We start from the raw sequence: 21,250 nt of genomic DNA, 5'->3' as shown, positions 1-21,250 counted from the left end.
GATGCCTTTAGTAGTCAAAGCTTGACATTGTCAACAACACAATTATAAAGGGAGACAAGAAATCAAAACATTGATCTCTGCCAAAAAGAGATATAAAAATGGATCAAAGGCTCAAATGGCTGGGTTGTGCAGATAGACTTTAAACATATATAGTAATGGTCTATACTGAACATTTCAATATATAGAAATATAAAATATAAAATATAGGACAAACAATGATAAATCCATAATTTAAAGTGCACAATGTAGATATGTTTGCTAGCTCTCTGTAAGTTCTAACGGTCTGGGGGTAAAACCAAAAATGTGAAAATTAAATCATCTTTTGAATTTTTTCTGAAAATTCACTCAGCTCCAAAGTCGATAAAAATATGATCAAATTAAAGAACCTTTGTGAGCACGCTCACATACCCCACGCCCCCACATTGTCACTGGACAAACAAAATCTCACAAGATTCCTAAGTTCAAAGACTCATAACTCTACAAAAGTCAACTGATAAAAATTTTCTTGTGGAAATGCACATTAACATATTATGTCCTCATTAACTACAAAGTTTCATGAAATTCTGTTGTGTAGTTTCAGAGGAGTTGTGATTACAAACTGTTGAAGGAGTATATTTAGGCCAAAATTCTAAGTTCAAAGGGGCATAACTCCTAGAAAAAAAATTGAATTATAATTTCCTGTCGATATGCACATCTACATAGTATGTCCTCATTATCTACAAAGTTTCATGAAATTCTGTTGTGCAGTTTCAGAGGAGTTGTGATGACAAACTGTTGCAGTAGTATATTGAGGCCAATAAGTTCAAAGGGCATAACTCCTAGAAAAAAAATTGAATCATAATTTCCTTAAGATATGCACATCTACATAGTATGTCCTTATTATCTACAAAGTTTCATGAAACTGTTGTGTGGTTTCAATGGAGTTGAGATGACAAACTGTTGCAGTAGTATATTGAGGCTAAAAAGTTCAAAGGGGCTAGAAAAAAAATTGAATCATAATTTCCTGTCAATATGCACATCAACATAGTATGTCCTTATTATCTACAAAGTTTCATGAAATTCTGTTCTGTGGTTTCAGAGGAGTTGCGATGACAAACTTTGCAGTAATATATTGAGGGCAATAAGTGCAAAGGGGCATAACTCCTAGAAAAAAAATTGAATCATAATTTCCTGTAGATATGCACATCTACATAGTATGTCCTTATTATCTACAAAGTTTCATGAAATTCTGTTGTGTGGTTTCAGAGAAGTTGTGATGACAAACTGTGCAGTAGTATATTGAGCCAATAAGTGCAAAGGGGCATAACTCCTGGAAAAAAAATTGAATCATAATTTCCTGTCGATATGCGCATCTACATAGTATGTCCTTATTATCTACAAAGTTTCATGAATTTCTGTTGTGTGGTTTCAGAGGAGTTGCGATGACTGGATGGACGGACAGACAGACAGATGGACGGATGGTTGGACAGACGGACGGACAGACGGACGGACAGGTCAAAAACATTATACCTGACGAAAAAAATTGCATGGGGTATAATTATCTAAACAATTCCATAATAGCAGGTGCAAAGCTGAAATATATGTGCAATCATTCTGTGAAGTTTCATTGCACAAAATTGGTATGGTCTTTAGTAAATTTTAATGGGAAATGAAGTTTGGAAAATTGGAAATATTGATGGTCTCGCTGTGTCTTTGAAACATAGTTCAGCAATTTATGCTTTGAATTTTGACAAGTGCATGTAGAGACGATCTCAAAGATTAATACACCATATTTTTTTTCTTTTACATTACTGGAGTTAAATAACCAGTACTCCAGCAGTTCATATAAATTCATTGAAGAGAATAAAGGAATGACACATGCAATCCCTTGAGAAAAAAATACCAATACTATATCATATTTTTTTTTTTATCTTTTTTACTTTTTAAGTATTATTATTACATTTTTGTATCATTTTTATATATAGTTTTTTTTTATATAAAATCAAAATACATGTACAAATGCAATACTTGACAAAAATATAATAAAAAATATATAAATATCACAATTTTCACATGAAGAATAAATACACTTTTAACCAATCAATACCAAAGACCTTCTTGTAGTTGGTGTTGAAGTTTTAGTGTCTCACAATATTTGATTCATAGCAGATGAGATAAAAACGTGAATAACCTGTCTATATTTACCAATGTTTTGTCAATTATTCTTCATAAGTCTTGAAAACATCAGGTTCAAAATTTACTTGGCAATGACATGAAATTAATTTTTAACTTGCCACAAAAAACTCAAATCAATTGAATAAAGAAGTGATCAATTTCTCAGCGCAATATAGTTTATTTATTGAGCATTTTAGCAAATTTGAACTTATGATGGCAAGTGTAGCAATTTATTTATTCAAACTTAAAAATTCTTTACCCTTTCCTTTCTTTTCTACCTTATTTAGAGATGTTGTGCATATTTCAATAATACAAACATTTAACAACATCCACCTTTTCTTTTACATGCAAAACATGCAAATTACAATATATCCAGAAACACATCTCTGAATATTTCTTTGGTAAATGGAGAAGATAAAGAAAGGCAGACTATATGAAAGACTGTTTATTGTGAGCATGTTTCAACCAGTGAGACATGTCTTTAATAACTATGTATTAAGAATTCATTGCATGTATTTTTTAATGCAAGATCTTGGAACTTTTCAAATACCATAGAACAGTTGACTAAAAATAAGTTTTAATTACCATAAATTCAGAAATTTATAGACATTTTTATTATACAGAAAATTGCTACATGATATGTTCGCTACAAAAAAAATCTTTATGATTTTAATATTTAATTGTAGCATTTCCTGAAATCACAATCCTGGTAATCAAACTTGCATTTTTGTCCATTTTTGAAGGATCTATACAATAAATGTACACAAAAATGTCTAAGTTTACATTTGTATAGGAGTCATCCTTCTGCAATGATAAACACACTACATAAAATTCTGTTCGAAAGTGATCTGTTCTTTTGTTTCTAAGATTAGTTATAACATCCCAAACATGCACATTACAATTCAAAGTACACACTGTAATATAGGGTTCAAATGTATGGCTACACAGTTCCAATCTCACAACTTTTGAATTCCACTACCAAAGTTTCCAGCAGAACGTCTTCTATAATCCTTGTAACTCTTTTCCTTTCGAATAAAGCAAATGAGGGCAAGGGAGACAATAACAAGTAATAACTGAAAATAAGAAAAAAACATATATAGATATAAGAAGATGTGGTATGAGTGCCAATGAGACAACTCTCCATCCAAGTCAAAATTTACAAAAGTAAACCATTATAGGTCAAAGTACGGTCTTCAACACGGAGCCTTGGGTCACACCGAACAGCAAGCTATAAAGGGCCCCAAAAATTATTAGTGTAAAACCATTCAAACGGGAAAACCAACGGTCTAATCTATATAAATAAACTGTTATCACAGAGATATGTCTCGCCTTTTTGTAATTTTGATAATGCAAATGTTGAAATTAAAATAGCAATATTTTAACATGTAAGTTATGCAAATATTCAAAGTCGATGAACCATGACTGAAGGTACATGGCTAAACAATCTCCATGGAATGAGATGTGCCAATGCTAATACAACTGCATACCAAATACCATTGACTTATAAGTCGTTCCCTTTAAACAAACCTAAACACAAACATTAACTTGTAAACTATGTAAAAGTTTCAGAGTCAATGAACCATGATCAGGGGTGGGGCTATATAATCTCCATGGAAACGATACTTGCAAATGCCAATACATTTGCATACCAAATATCACTGACTTAACATTAGCAGTTCATCTTAAACTGATCTAATCACAAACTAATACATGTAAACTAAGCAAAAGTTTCAAAGTCACTAGACCATGACTGAGGGGGCGGGGTCAAATATTCTCTACGGAAATGAGATGTGCTAATGCTTATACAACTGAACACCAATTAACAATGGCCTACCACTAATGGTTCCCCTTGAACTGACCTAATTACAAACTAATACATGTTAACTTAGCAAAATTTTCAAAGTCTATAGACCATGACTAAGGGGGCAAAGCCAAATAATCTCCATGGAAATGAGATATGCCAATGCTAAACTAACTGCATACCAAATATCATTGACCTACCACTAGTGGTTCACCATGAACTAGACCTAATTACAAACTAATACATTGTTGACACCCCGCCGCCAGAAACAGCATACCTATGTCTCGTTTTTTGACTCCGTCAAGTCAAGACAAAAACAAGAAACGAGAAACACTTACGAACCACATCAACAAACGACAACTACTGAACATCAGATTCCTGACTTAGGACAGGTGCAAACAATTGCAGCAGGTTTAAACGTTTTAATGGTACCAAACCTTCACCCTTATCTGAAACAATAGTGTAACATCACAACATAGAAAGACACACTATAAAATATCAACTGAAATGGCTTAACTCAATCAAAGGACATATTAACACCAGTGAACATACACTGAACAAATAAACTTGATCTATGATACAATGTAAATACAAAATGAATAAACTAAGGGAAGAATAATAAAAGTAACATGTTATACCGCTGTGAAATGTTAAACAATATAAGAAAAACAATATGCTCGAACAAAAATATCAGCCATTTGCAATTACTTTAAACACAGGTAAATGAAAATAATTTTGTTGTTAAGTATTCGTGTGCAGTTCAAAAAGAGAAAGGAAATATTTTTACAAAATAAATAATTTTGATGTTCATAGTACGAAGTGAAAATTTATGTTTGATAAAAGCACATAAAAGTAATGGGAGACAATTATCAGCAATAACTGAAAAAAAAGATGTTTAAGATAAAACAAAACATGTTAAGGGCGACAATTATCAATAATAACCAATATAAAGAAAAAAACAGTTTTCCATAAAGCAAGGGAGATAATTTCACAATTTTGTTTTTATTAGATAAACATCAATCACATAATGGGAGACAATTAAAATAAAAAAAGTAAGGAAAAGTGTCAGATCACCAGTTATAACTAAGAATAAGAAAACAATGTTTCCAAAAAAAGTTTTCATATTTATTTCATTGCTTACATGTCCTGTATTCATTAAATTATATAAAGTTGAAAAATCTTTTTTTTTTAAATTGTTCATTTGACTTGGTTACCCTTACAGGAAAAAATACTTGTACCCTTATTATAATAAAGTATAAGGTTTAATAAAGAAACAGGAGACATTAATTGAAAAAAAGAGATCTAGGTCTTCAATACCTCCTAATGCATGTATGTATCAATATTGTTCCAATAAATTCTAAAAAGATTTGGCCATGACCATTATTGGTAGTTCAGTAGACAAAAGACAATACTTGCTTGTTTAAAGATTGCATCAATCCTTTGGCAAACAAAACCTTGAAATAATAATCCTTAATTAATCTTACTGGTTATTTTGATCATTTGTCCATTATTCAAGACCAACGATTTTGCAGTTTTCACATGCACATAAATTTAAAATAAAATTGCAGGAGCGATAATCTTTACTAATTTACAGTATTATTTCATTCAGCAAGTTCATTACCTGCAGTACACCTATAGCAACCCCTGCAGCTCCAATCAGGTAGAAATTGTCTATAATCCATTCTTTGGCATCTTCATAACAACTCTGAAAAATAAATCATTAAAATTACATTACAGCTTGGGTGAATTCTATTGTCATTCCCACATTTCCATTGTAGGGGTTGCCACTGAGAGGACAAACTTCTAGAAATTCCCTTGTGTCTATTGGTCATCTTCGACCTGACATTTTTTTTTGTATCATCAGAAGAAATGAACCTACTTTTCAAAGAAAAAAAATATTTAAGCCTCTAAATTTTCAGTATTTATAAAATATCTAGGATACATTTGTGCTGGTAGAGGTAAGCAGACCATGGTGGCCAGGTTTTAAAGGGTCTACTAAAGTAATTTTTGGTTTCCCGAAAAAAACATACAACCGTAATTCCCCGACTTTTATGTTTTTGTTCAAATTAGGATGATTGATTGATTTGTTGGTTGCTTAACCTCAAGTGACAAATCAGGTTTATTGAATAACCTACTGAAGGTGGTACCAAACACCTTGACTAAAATTAATTTGGCTCCTTTAATTTTCATAAAATTTTGACAAAATATTAACTTTGACCCTTTGAGAAAAATATAAAAATTTCAAAAAACTAGAACCACACACTTTATTGGATTAAAATTAATTGGATATATAGCACTTTGACAAACACTTATAGAATAAATTATCGAAGAATTCAAATAGAGAAAAATATTCAACGAGTGACCGAACAACACATTAATTCACGAATGCGCGTAGCGCATGAGTTAATTATCAGTGTTGTTCGGTCACGAGTTGAATATTTTTCAATATTTGAATTCTTTGATTAGTTATTCTTTTTATTACATTGGCAAAGGGCTTTTTAATGAAATTAAAGTAGAAAATGTAAGGAACTATATCTTTTTCTACGCATTCACAATTTGTTTTGATCTGACGTTATCGACGTCTTGACAACGCCTATTGTTGTATGATGTCAGAGGAGTGAAATAACCACGTTTATTTCACATGTGAAATTATCGGTTTTTATTTCACTGGGAAATCAATGTAATTCATTGCAACCAATGTAATAATTATTTTTATCATTGAGTAGCTTAGTAATATTTCCTTGACAATAGAACATGATTAAAACTTTCAGCTGATTTTTACAGAGTTATCTCCCTGTAGTGTGATGTACCACCTTAAATTTGTTTGATTCTTCCTATATTTTAGCTTTTAAAATATATACTACTGTGGATTCATTTATATTCGTGGGTATCAATTTTCCTGGATTGAGGAAAAATTGTATTTCCAGGATATTTGATTTCATGGTTTTGCCAAAATCTGCATACAAGCCTATAGGAAATTTGTACTTAGTCTAACATTGAAATTCCTGGTTCATCTTTACCCATAAAATTGAAGAAAACTGGTATCCCATGAATAATAATAAATTCACAGTAAAGAATAATAGGAGTACTCACAATACGATATGCCACTACACCACCAGATTGTCCACATCCAGCGTAACCACAACACGAGTCTGGTAAAGTTTTATAATTATGGATATCATAAACTCCGTACCAGTCTGTGTAATTGTTTACTCCACAACATAAGTACTAAAAATATATATAGATAGTAAGGTCAAGTCTAGGTACTGGGTATTAGGTATTTTAGTAAGACTGATAACAAAAGATTGCATCTAAATCTGGAAAAAAATGCAGGTGCTTGTGCTCATTTACAATTAAAGAGTACTTGAAATGTTTACTGAACTAAATACAAGTGTTGCATAATTTTAAAACTTTCAATTACCAACATAGGAGAAAAACTTATCCATATCAAGATCTTTAGATGTTTATTCTACAAGTTTGTCTTAGTCCAAAAACCTCCCAATTGATGAAAAAAAATTCCTTTGTTCTTCTCTTTTTATTTCATGCTTGACCTTCCAGCTGTATTAACATAGAAAGTGCTGACAAATATTTGTTGGTTTCAGTTTTATAATAACATAACTTAAAGCTGCTAAATAATAAGTAATAAACATTATTTCCTTTAAGTTCTCTTGCTCATCATAGGTTTACAGAACCGAAATACTGTTGAAAAAAAAATGAATTTGCAGACAAGGAATTATATTTACCCATCTACCTAAATAACTGGTTAAGCACTGATGCAATTGCTGTCATTTGTTGCCTGACATTATTGAATATTACCTTTTCTTGCAATTTGTCCCATGCACTTCTAGTTTCATCTTTCTTCACACCTTCTAATAACTCTCTCCTAATAATTACTTCAATCTACAGAAGACATTGACTTTATTTTACTCCAAATAATGAAATTAATTACTGATATGACAAATACTAAAAAATTGTCAGTGGTTAAATTTCATATTTACAGTATAAAGATTTTCACAAAATAAAATTTATTACTTAGAAACTAATTGCAAAAGCTATTATCTGTTGATGCAAAGTAACTTAATATTTATTTTGTGGCAGAACTACTACTGCTCACTTTCAATATCCTAAAATAAATCAAGTCCATAATAGGTTCACAATAGGTTGTAAAGGACATATATTACAAACTTATTCAATGTAAAAATAGACTGACAAATTTCAATATGATCAAATAAATCTATAACAATATAGAATAAGAAATAAACTGCATGTATTAACCACCATCAGATATTCTTGGTCTAAAAGTTTGGAAGACAAATCAAATATCAAAATATCTTCAACAGAACAACCAAAAAAAAATTTCTCCTCTACTCTATAAAATATATTTTTCTGTTATTTATTATGGAGCAAAGGTAAAGCATCCAATTTTAATCTGGCTGTCAAAACATATTAACCAGAGACCAAATGACGTAGATTTAGACAACTACAGTCAAACCTGCTTGAGACCACCTGTATTAAGCAAAAAGCTGTATTATAAGACCATTAATTTTAGATTCCTCTGTAGTATATTTCATATAGATTGAACCTGTATTGAAAGACCACATGTATTGCTCTCCCTTAAGTGGTCTCTTAAAACAGGTTTCAAACATCCTACAACAATGAGTAAAACCCATATGGTAAACTATAAAGGGCCCTGATGTCACAAAATAGTAAACATGTCAAAGAAGAAAATGTATGTCAAAACAATAAATGAAAAAGAAACTTGATAGAATGCAACAAACATGACTAAGGGCTATTCCATTAAAAAGGATGTACTAGGGTCGGAAGGCAATTTTCAAGTACCCCCATGACCAAGAGGAATGTACCATGTATCTGAACACCAACCAACAGGAAGTCGTTTCATGATAATACAAGAACCAACTGGAACATATCTAACTTATTTTTTACTGGCCCTTCAAAATTGAGAAGAAATTACCTCTTGGAATTATAGATATATGTATACTCTATAAAAATATCTACATGTAATATCAACATTAATTAATGATAAAGAAAATTACTGTCACATTTCATTGGATTTTGACATGAAAATTTGTGAACTAAAAGTTATTTTGAGTTTCTGTATAAAATATTTCATGCTTTTTCTTTCTTTTCCATATATCTTTTGGTTTTCAATTCTAGTGTTTATATTTCATCATCATAGATGTATTTTGTCACCTGCCTGGAATTATTATTTTTTTTTATTGTATTTGATTGGCAAACCCGGAATTACCCTTATCCGACCCCGGAATCTGATCCGGTATTGTCATCGTCTTCTTTTCCGGTTTATGGCATCAATTGTTCTTCAATGTTGTTTTTGTCAGTCAGATACAATTTTACTCGTATTTACACATTACTTGTTGGGGATTTTCAGTATAAAGCTAGCGGTTGAACAAAAATGAGCATCGCTGTCATGAATAATTAAGATAAAAATAAATTTTGAGATCGTTTGGAAGTTTTTGTCCCAAATTGAAAACTGGGAAAAACGTAGGGTATTTGCCATTGCCAATAGGAATGGGTCCGGTATTTGGACCCTGTGGAATACTAGAAAAATCCCTGTAGGGGTATACGATCTCAATAGTAATATGGCTTAAAAATGACCATACTGATGGTTAAAAAGGTTGGCAAAGTTAATTTTTATTTTCTTTCAAATCGAAGGTCCTTTCATTAGAATTTGACACCGTTCGTCATGTGCTTGTCATTAAAGGGAAGTAACTCTTGCACTTCCGGAACTGGTACCATAGGTAGAATACAACGTTGCGCCTGCCGCTGCGTAAGTCGCGGGAACAGTTATGTTTTCCAAAATATCACGATATGAGCAGGAGACAAAAACAATCGGTTATATAAGTCCTTGCTAAAACAAATAATAATAAATAACGAAAAATAACACAATGAAACCGACAGTCACAAAAACTGACTGTCAAAGAAGACCAACAACCAACAATACTTAGTTTCTCTAAACACCAACGACCACTGGCCATAAACGCTTCAACACATCAACAACCAACAGGATTTTTTATAATTGCCGTCCGACCCTGGTACATTCTTTTTAATGGAATAGCCCTAACAATAATCACTGAATTCCACCTTTTTGTTTATTTCGAAAACTTACATCTTTTCTGTATATGAAAGCTATTATTCCTGCTGCTAATTCCATGGCAAAAATAACAATAACGAAAATAAAATACTGAAAAAAGAAAATAAACAAAGTTAAAAATCTGTAAATAATTTAATACTCAGAACAATAGTATCAGTTTTAGTTTAAATTCAATTTAATTCATAATTCCAATTTTCCACAAAATTGAAATTTTTTATTACAGTTATCTCCCTTAGGCCATGTAATTTTTTTTGTAGTAATTTTTGTGTGATACAAGTCTATACTTAGTCATGTTAGTGGGTGACTTTTTTTCCTCATTTAATTTTTACTAGGATCATTTTATTAATGTATGTGAATATGATATATATTTATTAAACTTAGAAAACAAACTAACAGGTAGATTGACAGTAAAAAGATATGAACCAAAATGAAGTTTTGATCATGATCATGTTGATACAAATATATATCAAACTAAAACGAAGAAAGATTCTGAAAAACAGTCTTGATTTCAGAAATGTATCAGGTCTATTTCAAAGTAGTATAGTCATGAAAGCTTGTATCATTCTATTCCTATTGATCTGTGGGTATTTCATTCTCATATATTCAATACATGTTATCCATACTAAAATATTGTCTTTGATTTTTTGGTAGTATATCTAGTTTTGTTGTTTCATAGATTTTTCTTTTATTCAAATACACCCTTCATATGACTATTTTGCTTGTGTGAAATGACATGAAGTAAACAAACAAAATCAGGACCAAGTCCCTGATAGTTTTAAGATATAATATGGTGTCAGGTAAGTTCATTTAGTACAAAAAATGAATATCATGCCAAACTTTTAATGTCAAAAATTTAGGTCGTTTAGGATACTGATATCCAAAGTTCAATTTGTTTCCTTACTTATGACATTTTTTAGTTCTTTAATACAGGCTAAATTGTAACTATTTTATAAGCCAGTTTGTCTGGTCCACCAGTGGTTAAGTGAGTGAAGATTGAAAGCGCCTGAGATCACCCCTTGGGGTTATTGTTGCTCAGACCAGTCTTTGATGATGATGGGAGTTTTTAACAACCTTAGCTGGCTATACAGCCCTCACACGGTTGGCTTTAATTTTCTATGTTGTTTTTTGTATATTATTTTTTGGGTTTTTTTTTGCTATGAAGTTGTCAGTTTATTTTTGACATGAGTTTGAATGTTCCTTATAAGTATCTTTCACCTGTAACCTCTCTTTCAGAAAGTTTTAGAAAGAGTGAATTAATCAACATACCAGCCCCAGCATGCATTGGTTGTTCATCCATGCTCCTATAAAACCAACAAGGGCCACAACTATAACAATTATACCAGCAGATATCAACAATGCTGAGGATGTCTCAAATTCTTTACTCTGTAGGATCTCAACGAAATCTGATCTGGACACTTTCAAATATATCCCAATACACATTGCAGCTATGCCCATTATCTGCATAATTAAGATAAGTCTAGACATATGAAATATTCAATCAAAATCTCATCAACTTTAAATATAAAATATTTAATCAAGATAAAACTATACAATAATAATAAATATCAACATTAAAATAGTTATAATAAAATAATGCATAATTTACTTTGCTTGCCTTCTGACCCTCAAACATATTATTGCTTTGCCAAATTTCTTACATAAAAAAAAACAATTAACATGAACATGATGAACCTCTATTGTTTTAAGTCTTTTCTATTATTCATCATGTTCACTCTAACAACTACAGCTACTTATCTTGAAATTAGACAATGTATAACCTATTGCTATTTGTTGTGTGCACCAGTGTCATAAAAGACATCAGACATGACATGTTGTTACTGTATTGTGTGCTGTAGCTACATGTATTTTGATAATTGATTCTCCCTTTGATATTTTGGAACATATCCTAGATTTTTTGTATAATTTTACCCTTAACATTCCCAATCTGCTTTGATATGATTTAAGAATGGAAAGCAGGGTAAGCCTAATTTTGTGAAATATGAGATATATATCATTGTTTTTTTGGAATTAAGTTCATAGTATGTAGCCTTACACTTTAGTTTAAAATTTTACATTTGGCTATGTTGGATAATATTTTATGTTAGTTTACATGTGGAAATCCTTTTTTTGTAGTTGGTATTATGGTATACATGGTATATATAGCAATTTCGATCCTTCTTTTGCCATTTTCCCGTTTTTAATCATGAATGTCAAAAGCCTCTAGAGAAATTTTTGATCTCCTTTTTAACGCGTTCAATTCAACTCAATTTCCTATCAATTATTCATTAACAAATACTTACAAAAAATAGTATATTGCATACTGCAAAGGTTGTCTTCATACATTTAATTCCGTTCATCCTGAGGCTTGTTGTGGATTCTCAAATTCCACTCAACCTGTGACTGATACTTTACAAACTGCAATCGAAACCCTGAATAAAATTAATGTTGACACGTTAACCACTTCCATTCTCAATTTTATTTACTGTTATATAAACATATGAACACAGATTTTATTGTCTCCCTTCTACAAACAATAGAGAAAGGAAACAATTAATGAGTCAAAGAAACAACAACCCAACCAAAGAGCAGAAAACAGCAAGCCTATTAAAGGCCACCAAGAATATTCTGCACAGGAGTCGGGCTGGGCTTCAGCTAGCACATCAACAATAATATATACCAGTTCAGCAAAATGGAAGTCACACTTAACTCTGAAACATGAACAAGAACTGAGGTCATCTTTAATTTGTACTGTACGCTTTGCTAATTGTAAGCTTTATCATGTTTATTGTCCAAACTTACTGTCATGACTGTAAAAATTGTAATGGATGATAATTTCTTTTATCCTTATAATAATACAAATGATATACATCATGTACATTAGATAGGGTTTTATTAGCTTTTTTAAACTGCAATAATACATAGAGAATATCATATGGCTTTTTTCAATATCAAATCCGTATCAACCTGAGACACCAATATAATCCCAAGAGCTCTGCTCCAGGGATTATAATCATATACTCTTTATTATATACATATACCTCACGTAGACGTTTTTTATGTGACATGACGTCATACTGTACAGATAAGGAGGTTTGAAATGACGTCATACAGATTAGGGGTTTGATAAAGCCTTTGCAACAATGACTGCAATCAATGATGTGACGTCATAGAGATTAAAGGTGTGATAAAGCCTTTGCAACCATGCTAATATCGATATCATCACCGGTGGCTGATACAGCACGCTTGTCAATGATTGTATTACACATACAATTTTTCTGTATTTACTACTTAGTATAATGAGTCTTTTTCAGAATCAACAACAAGTAATCTTCAGTATCCTGAAGTTTTGTTGAATAACTGAAGAAGAAGAAGAACCTGTTAACTTTATGTTTGCTGTTTAAGTGTATAAATATATGCACATATATCATGTATATACATTTGTACAAGCAATTACAAAAAATCAAAACAGTGAAGAAAGACTGACAGTGTCAGTGACAGTGTGTGTTACCTTTTGCTTATAAACAGAACCTCCTTTCTAATAATAGTGCCATGGTGTCTATTTTTAGACTCAAGAAACTTGTCAAACCAGTTTTAAAAAGAATTGAACTTTTCCTAGTTTCAAGTTTTTTCTTGTTTTTCTGGGATAATAAAGTGTTTAAATGTAAAGAAATCTCATTGATGGTTAGATTTATCATTTTGTTATGCCAGTTTGTTCTTAATTGACAAATATTGTGCTAAAATTGTTAATTTGATATTCTTTAACTTCGGTCATAGGTCCAATCTTGTAAAATAAATTGCTAAATTTTGGATATGAAGCCCCGTTCACTTTAAAATTAAATGAAGATTATTTTCAGTGTTTATTTGTGTCAGTTACATGCATACAATATTATGAATAAATCCAATGTTTAAAAAATATTGCTTAATAGTTAGAAAGTATTTCATTATCACATTAAGACAAGTTACAACCCCTATTTATTTAGCATGACATAATTTATACTCCTCCCATTTCGCTCAAACCGGAAGCAGCATTGTTATTGTCGCTGATTTCTTATGCGAAGTGGATTCGTAGCTGGTTAAACTCTTTCTCTCTAAGATCTGTCAATTAACACAAGGTTAATAATTCAATTCAAAATGTGTCTAAAGATTATATTTACGTTATCCTCAATCTGTAAAATTGAGAATGGAAATGGGGAATGTGTCAAAGAGACAACAACCCGACCATAGAACAGACAACAGCAGAAGGTCACCAGCAGGTCTTCAATGCAGCGAGAAATTCCCGCACCTGGAGGCGTCCTTCAGCTGGCCCCTAAACAAATATATACTAGTTCAGTGATAATGAACGCCATACTAAACTCCAAATTGTACACAAGAAACTAAAATTAAAAATAATACAAGACTAACAAAGGCTAGATGCTCCTGACTTGGGACAGGCGCAAAAATGCGGTGGAGTTAAACATGTTTATGAGATCTCAACCCTCCCCCTGTGTTTCCTAAAAGTTACTCATGATCATAGTCAGTCAGGGGTACTACTTGTACAAGTAATCTTTATTTACTTGAAGAAGTAAATAAAATATACTTATACAAGTTAATTATATTGTTTGAATAATCTCCCCTTAATTTTCAAAAAAATTTACTTGTATAAGTAATTTTTTTTTACAATCCCACAAAAATTCTCAAGTTTTGAGATGTAAAATCATGCCTTTCACAATTTCTCTCAGGTTAGCTCATAATTTTTGATAAGAGTTCAATGTTTCATCTCATTAATTCAACAAAGAAACTGACTGAGCAAAGATCTAAAGTATTTGCGCAAGGCCTTCAAAAATTGCTCCTTGGGGGCTTGTAAATGAGCAGTGTTCTAAAGATAACAGACAAATGAGATTTTCATTGTCCATGAAATTACACTTAAATGAATAGTAAAGACATCTGCAAAGGACAGACAATTCAAAATTCTGTTATAGCAAAGAACATGAAGAAGTTCTAAGAATTCAAGAAAAGAAGATAGGATGACTTTTTTACTTGTATAAGTAAAAAAATCTGAATGTCTAAGGGACATAACTAAGCCAAAAAATAATTTACTTATACAAGTAAATAAAATACACTTGTATAAGTATCCTATAAATTTACTTATATAAGTATATTAAAATTACTTCTTCAAGTAAATAAAAATTACTTGTACAAGTAGTACCCCTGACTGATAGTATCGATTCATACTATTTGTGTTTATATCCAAATAATTTTCTGGTGCGTGTACTTACACTACAAACTGCTCAGAGTCTGAAAAGACCATATTTTGTGCTCGACCAGAAAGGTCGAGCACAGATTTTCCTTAACAAGAATCTTAACTGTACTTAAGTCTTAACCATGTTAACTGTACTCGACTCTGCCTCTGGTCTCGACATTACTTAATAAGTCTGATTCAGTACTTGACAATCTTGGTGTAGTCTGAAATGGTCTCAGCCTATCTGGACTCAGTCTTGACCAGTCTTGACTCAGTCTCACCAGTCTCGACCTGTCTTGACCTTAAGTCTTGACCTTGACTGGTCTGAATCAGCCCACCTAACTCCATTATATATCGATCTTACAAAATTCCAGGAAAAAGGTAAAAAAAAAAGCAAGAATTTTCAGTTCTGACTTAATTCAGATAGTCACCTTTAAATTTTGTTATTAATTTTTTAAATCAACTTGGATTTTCATTAAACTATACAGCTATCTCAGTTATATATTGATCTAAAAGAATGCCAGGTTTTTTTGTAGTTTGGTGTATTGCTGTCAAATTTAAGGATATAATTAACATGATTAATAGGAAGGAAAAAAAGCTAGAATTTTCAGTTCGGACAAAATTCAGATAGTCACCTTTAAATTTGTTTATAACTTTTTTAAATCAACTTGGATTTTCATCAAACTTTGCACCTATCTTTATTATATATTGATCTTACAGAATGCCAGGTTCTTTTGTAGTTTGGTGTATTGCTGTCAAATTTAAGGACTTAGTAAATGTGTAAAATAAGCTAAAATTTTCACTTTTGACTAAATTCAGATAGATACCTATAATTTAAATATTTAAATTTGACAGCAATAAACCAAATTACTAAATTACCCGGTATTTCTGAAGATAAATATATAATTGAGATAGCTGTAGATTTTTATGAAAATCCAAGTTGCTTTGAAATAGTTATAAAAAATTTAAAGATGACTATTTGAATTTAGTCCCCACTGAAAATTCTAGCTTTTTTTACCTAGATTAATTATATCCTTAAATTTGACAGCAATACACCAAACTACATAACAACCTGGATTTCAGTAAGATCAATATATAACTGAGATAGCTGTATAGTTTTATGAAAATCCAAGTTAATTTGAAAAAGTAATAAACAAATTTAAAGGTGACTATCTGACATTGTCTGAATTCAGTCCGAACTGAAAATTATAGCTTTTTTTACCTATTAATTAAATCCTTAAAATTGACAGCAATAAACCAAACTACCAAACAACCTGGAATTATGTAAGATCAATATATAACTGAGATAGCTGTATAGTTTTATGAAAATCTAAATTTAAAGGTGACTATCTGAGTTAAAGGGGCACTAGCTGTCAAATTTGTGTTCGCCGATTTGACTCAAATTCTCATATTTGATTTTATAACAATGTAAAACATTTATCCAAACTATTAAAAGTCTAAAATAAACAATTTACAGGGCATGGGCTCGATAATATGTAGCTTCGTTTCTTGTATATTTTAGTCTAGACGCTGTCTAATTAACTATCGAGTTGACCTCCGAAGTCCTCCGATGACCATATAAGTGCTGTAAACAAAAATATAGATATAAATAGATTAAGCGAACTCGTGCATCTGGATTATTCTAGGTCTGTTTAATTTCATATTATAGATTAAAATTATATGTTTATCATCGTTTTTACCTGTATAAGAATGATTTTTTGTGGATTGAATCAATCAATCAAATGATTTACCTTTGTTTCACTTTCAATGTTGACATTCTTTTCTTTTAAATAACTTTGCACGCACAATTCATGCGTTATCCATCTCTAGCTAAGGTGTTGAATTGAAGTTCACATGAATACGGATTCAATGAGGTCGAATTATTCACTTGCAAGTGAATAATTCATCATCAATGTCTGTTAGCTTATTTTGACCAAATTGAACCATACTGGCTGCTAAAAGCAAATAATTATTTCACTATTTCACTTTCATTAATGATTGAACAAAAAAAATCATATTTTAGATTTTTATATATCTGGTAGCTAGTGCCCCTGTAACATGCTTTAAGTCCAACTGAAAATTTTTGCTTTTTTGGAAAGATTGGAACTTGTTCTAAATCTTTCCTAAGGCACCGGCCTCCCTAACAACAAGTAACTAAGGACAGGTTAGCTACTTAGGGGACGACCATTTGATATTCTGGGGGGGGGGGGGGGGGGGGGCCAGGAGGATTTTGAAAATAAATAACTCAGCCTTGATAATCACAAAAATAAATGGTTTGTTCTGTGGTAGTTTGAAAATAAATTACCTGACTTGCAATGTATTGAAAATAAATAACTCAGCAGGTCTAATCGAAAGTATGAGATGGCACCAGATTCTTCATAAATTCATCTTTTTTCCAAAAAAAAAATCGGGAAACACTTTCCATATCTTTTGATGTTGTTCCTAGAAACTTAAGTCTTACACTGAATCTATAACGTGATTTTGCTTTGAGACCAAAATATTGTCATACAATTATTAAAACAGAACTTGCATTTTCAGTTTAAGAAAGGGTCTGGGGAACACCCAGAAGGCATGATTTTGCATCATTTGTTCTATAGCTTCTTGGGCCTTCAGCAGTTCAGAAACCCTTCAAAAAAAAATTTAGCCTCGCTCCGCTCGGCGAAACATGTTTGCCAATACTTTTAAAAGAGCCTTAGTTACAACCAAACTTTAATACTGTGTATGTATGCAATACATGTATATGCATTGGGGAATATAGAAGATTCATTTCTGCAGAGGATAATAATTAATTCTGATTAAATGGTACATAATGACTTGACTATACATGAATTATTTATAATAAACAAATAATTTAAAAATTGTATGTTTTCGAATATTATAAATATAGTTGTGAAAATAAATAATCAGTCCCTTGCTTTAATGAAAATGAAAAATCTGGCTTCAATAGTGCGGAAAATAGATAATCTGTCCTCTTAGTTTACAAAAATAAATAACCGATCCAAAACAAATCCTCCTGGCCCCCCCCCCCCCCCGAATTTCAAATGGTCGTCCCCTTAATGTATACACATTGAAATATAGTTCCCTATACTTCTCATTCTGTGCACATATGCACATATAAACTGAAAAAAATGGATATATTTTTGGAGCAGTTCATCATCAAGTATGTATGTCTTTAAGGTGTGTTGATGTGCAGGCTTTTTTTTTTCATTTTGATTAGGTAATTGAGTAATGATACAATACTAATATGATTGACAACTGTCATGATTATCAAACAACCAGAGACAAGGTGGACCTTTAACTACAATGCCCCACCTCCTTAAATGCCAATCATATTGACCACATAACTAATCAACCTCAGTCTACCATAATTATACAGACCCTTCTTTATACATCTCAATACACAAATATTTGATCTCATAATTGAATACACAAATGTATATATTAGATGTTTGATATTATATATATACGGATGATAGATTTAATCATTGCCTATTACTTTTGATCTACACTACATAACGCGATTGTGAAATTATGTCTGAAAGATAAATGGTTATAATTAAGGATTAACAAGATCTTTGAAAAAAAATATGAAATCTAAATATTAATATATAAAAGGTATTCAAGTAAGGCCTATAATTTACTTGATAAATCTGCAATAATCATCTGTAATTATAAATCAACAATTTAGGTTAGTTTACTTATTTTTTTATCAGTGATCATCAATGATCATGGTGATTGGCTTGAAACAGTTAGTAAAATTTTAAAACTTTTAATTAGAACAAATGTCTGTTAACAATTTTAGTCATTTGAATATATATATATTTGCAATCAAGAAAGAATCCACATTCAATAAAATAAGTTTTTAGTCCCTACCGACGAAGTCGAAGAGGACTTTAGGTTTGCACTCCGTCCGTCTGTCTGTCCATCCGTCCGTCCGTCCGGCAAATCAGTTTTCCACACTTTTTTCTTCATGCTTGAAGATATTGATTTGCTTAGAAAATTCCATAAAATAATCAGTTTTCTGCACTTTTTTTTGTCATTCTTGAAGATATTGATTTGATAATTGGTATGTAGTTTTATCATGACAAGTTACAGTTAAAGTTCAAATTTTTTTCCGGTCTGATGATTTTGTGCAGAGTTATGGTCCTTGGACTTAAAAGTTCACTTAAATAATTAGTTTTCAACACTTTTTTTAGTCATGCTTGAAGCTATTGATTTGACATGTTTGATATTTGTTATATAGTTTACACCATGACAAATTATAGATCAAGCTAGAATTTTGTTCTAATACAATGAATTTTTAACCGGTAGGGGACTCAGTATTGCCATGCAATACTCACAGAATGCTTGTTTAATTTGTTTATGTTGAAAAGCATGAAAAGGTACATTTTCAATACCCTTTGCTGAAAAATATTTAAAATATTAATTGATAAGAATACACTCTTATAACCATGATAATTGTTTTCGAAATCAATAAGCAATTCCCATAGTACAAAAATAGTACACCTATGTTTCAACTTACAAAACAATGGAAAATGCCCCAAAACAACCTTTTTAGATTATATTTTTGACACAATAAAGTTCTTGGCTTCAAGTCTATCTGTTGGTCCTATGTCTTACAAGGATAGTTGGTAAACTTTATTAGAAGAATCTTTGATTTGCAATTTTTGTTTGTTTGAGATATGTTACAGAGAACATTATTTGGTTAGGATATAAATTGCAGTTTAAATGAAATTGTACAAATTAAGAGACCCCCTATCATTCAATTTGATTTACATTTGGCTCATTTTATCTACTGGAAAAGTGCTTTTCCTTCTAAAGACCTGCAGTTTATGCAATTGTCAGCAATAATGCTTTATTAATGTTCTTTTTTGTCCACACCATACCTAAACATGAAATTATTCAAACTACTTTTCCAGTCTTTCCATGAGTGATTCCCATCACTTTGATTTTACCAAATACCTGGAATTTTGTAAGATCAATATATGATTGAGTTAGATGGGCTGATTCAGACCAGTCAAGACTAAATTCAAAGGTCAAGACTTAGTCTAGATAGGTAGAGACTGGTCGAGACAGAGTCGAGACTGGTCGAGCCTGGTCGAGACTTGTCCAGACAGTTTGAGACTGGTTGAGCATTTGTCCAGACCATTTCAGACTACACCAAGATTGTCAAGTACTGAATCAGACTTATTAAGTAAAGTCGAGGCCAGAGTCGAGTACAGTTAAGTACTGCCGAGATTATGTCAATAGATATAAGAAGATGTGGTATGAGTGCCAATGAGACAACTCTCCATCCAAGTCAAAATTTATAAAAGTAAACCATTATAGGTCAAAGTACAGTCTTCAACACGGAGCCTTGGCTCACACCGAACAGCAAGCTATAAAGGGCCCCAAAAATTACTAGTGTAAAACCATTCAAACGGGAAAACCAACGGTCTAATCTACAAATGTATATAAAAAAGAGAAACGAGAAACACTTACAAACCACATCAACAAACAACAAGTCTTGTTAAGTAAAATCTGTGCTTGACCAGTAAACAAAATATGGTCTTTTCAGACTCTGAGCAGTTTGTAGTGTACATTAACAGTGTTAATGTATGTATCATTGTCATTATGTTATGCCCCCACCGTAGCGGAGGGGCATTAAGTTTTACCCTCGTCTGTCTGTAGGTACTTCCCAAAGTTGGTTTCCTTTCTCTAACTTTAGTTTGCCTCAACCAATTGATATGAAACTTATACACAATGCTTATTACCTACCACAAAATACAGATCAAGTTATGAATTTTTGTGGCATCACTTTATTAACCTTTCTAGAGTTATGCCCCTTTACAATTGGACAAATTGCTAAATTTTTCGTTTCCTTTCTCTAACTTTAGTTTGCTTCAACCAAATGGTATGAAACTTGTACACAATGCTTATTACCACAAAATACAGATCAAGTTTGAAT

General features: G+C 31.5%; 2 protein-coding genes across 2 annotated transcripts in view; one reads left to right on the top strand and one right to left on the bottom strand.

The window, feature by feature from the left end:
• The window catches only part of LOC127705292 (di-N-acetylchitobiase-like), a 393,977-nt gene extending 373,235 nt beyond the window's left edge, over window positions 1–20,742 (top strand). Inside the window, exon 10 of the transcript XR_007983813.1 lies at window positions 20,632–20,742. The gene's annotated coding sequence lies outside the window, so the exon portion shown is untranslated. The remainder of the gene's footprint in view (window positions 1–20,631) is intronic.
• On the bottom strand, window positions 1,893–13,858 carry LOC127705293 (tetraspanin-9-like). Its single transcript, XM_052209612.1, has 8 exons — window positions 13,594–13,858; window positions 12,386–12,514; window positions 11,352–11,543; window positions 10,101–10,175; window positions 7,772–7,855; window positions 7,049–7,183; window positions 5,577–5,660; window positions 1,893–3,227 (listed from the first exon to the last, which is right to left on the bottom strand). The coding sequence occupies exons 2-8, from the start codon at window positions 12,440–12,442 to the stop codon at window positions 3,111–3,113; spliced, it is 744 nt and encodes a 247-aa protein (XP_052065572.1). The 5' UTR covers window positions 12,443–12,514; window positions 13,594–13,858; the 3' UTR covers window positions 1,893–3,110.
• Window positions 20,743–21,250: the final 508 nt, after the last annotated feature.

This window comes from Mytilus californianus, unplaced genomic scaffold (genome assembly GCF_021869535.1).
Source record: "Mytilus californianus isolate M0D057914Y unplaced genomic scaffold, xbMytCali1.0.p SCAF_6, whole genome shotgun sequence".
Classification (NCBI taxonomy): Eukaryota; Metazoa; Mollusca; class Bivalvia; order Mytilida; family Mytilidae; genus Mytilus; species Mytilus californianus.
The sequence above is the reverse complement of the archived record's forward strand: the minus strand, read 5'-3'. Positions and strand labels throughout refer to the sequence as shown.

What these genes read in the sequence shown, in the direction of transcription:
- LOC127705293 (XM_052209612.1), bottom strand. Translation starts at nt 12,442, where the DNA reads ATGAACGGAATTAAATGTATGAAGACAACCTTTGCAGTATGCAATATA. An exon ending in GGGACAAATTGCAAGAAAAG is followed by an intron (nt 7,184 to 7,771) that starts GTAATATTCAAT and finishes ATATATTTTTAG; the next exon opens with TACTTATGTTGTGGAGTAAA. An exon ending in TTGCTATAGGTGTACTGCAG is followed by an intron (nt 3,228 to 5,576) that starts GTAATGAACTTG and finishes TCTTATTTTCAG; the next exon opens with TTATTACTTGTTATTGTCTC.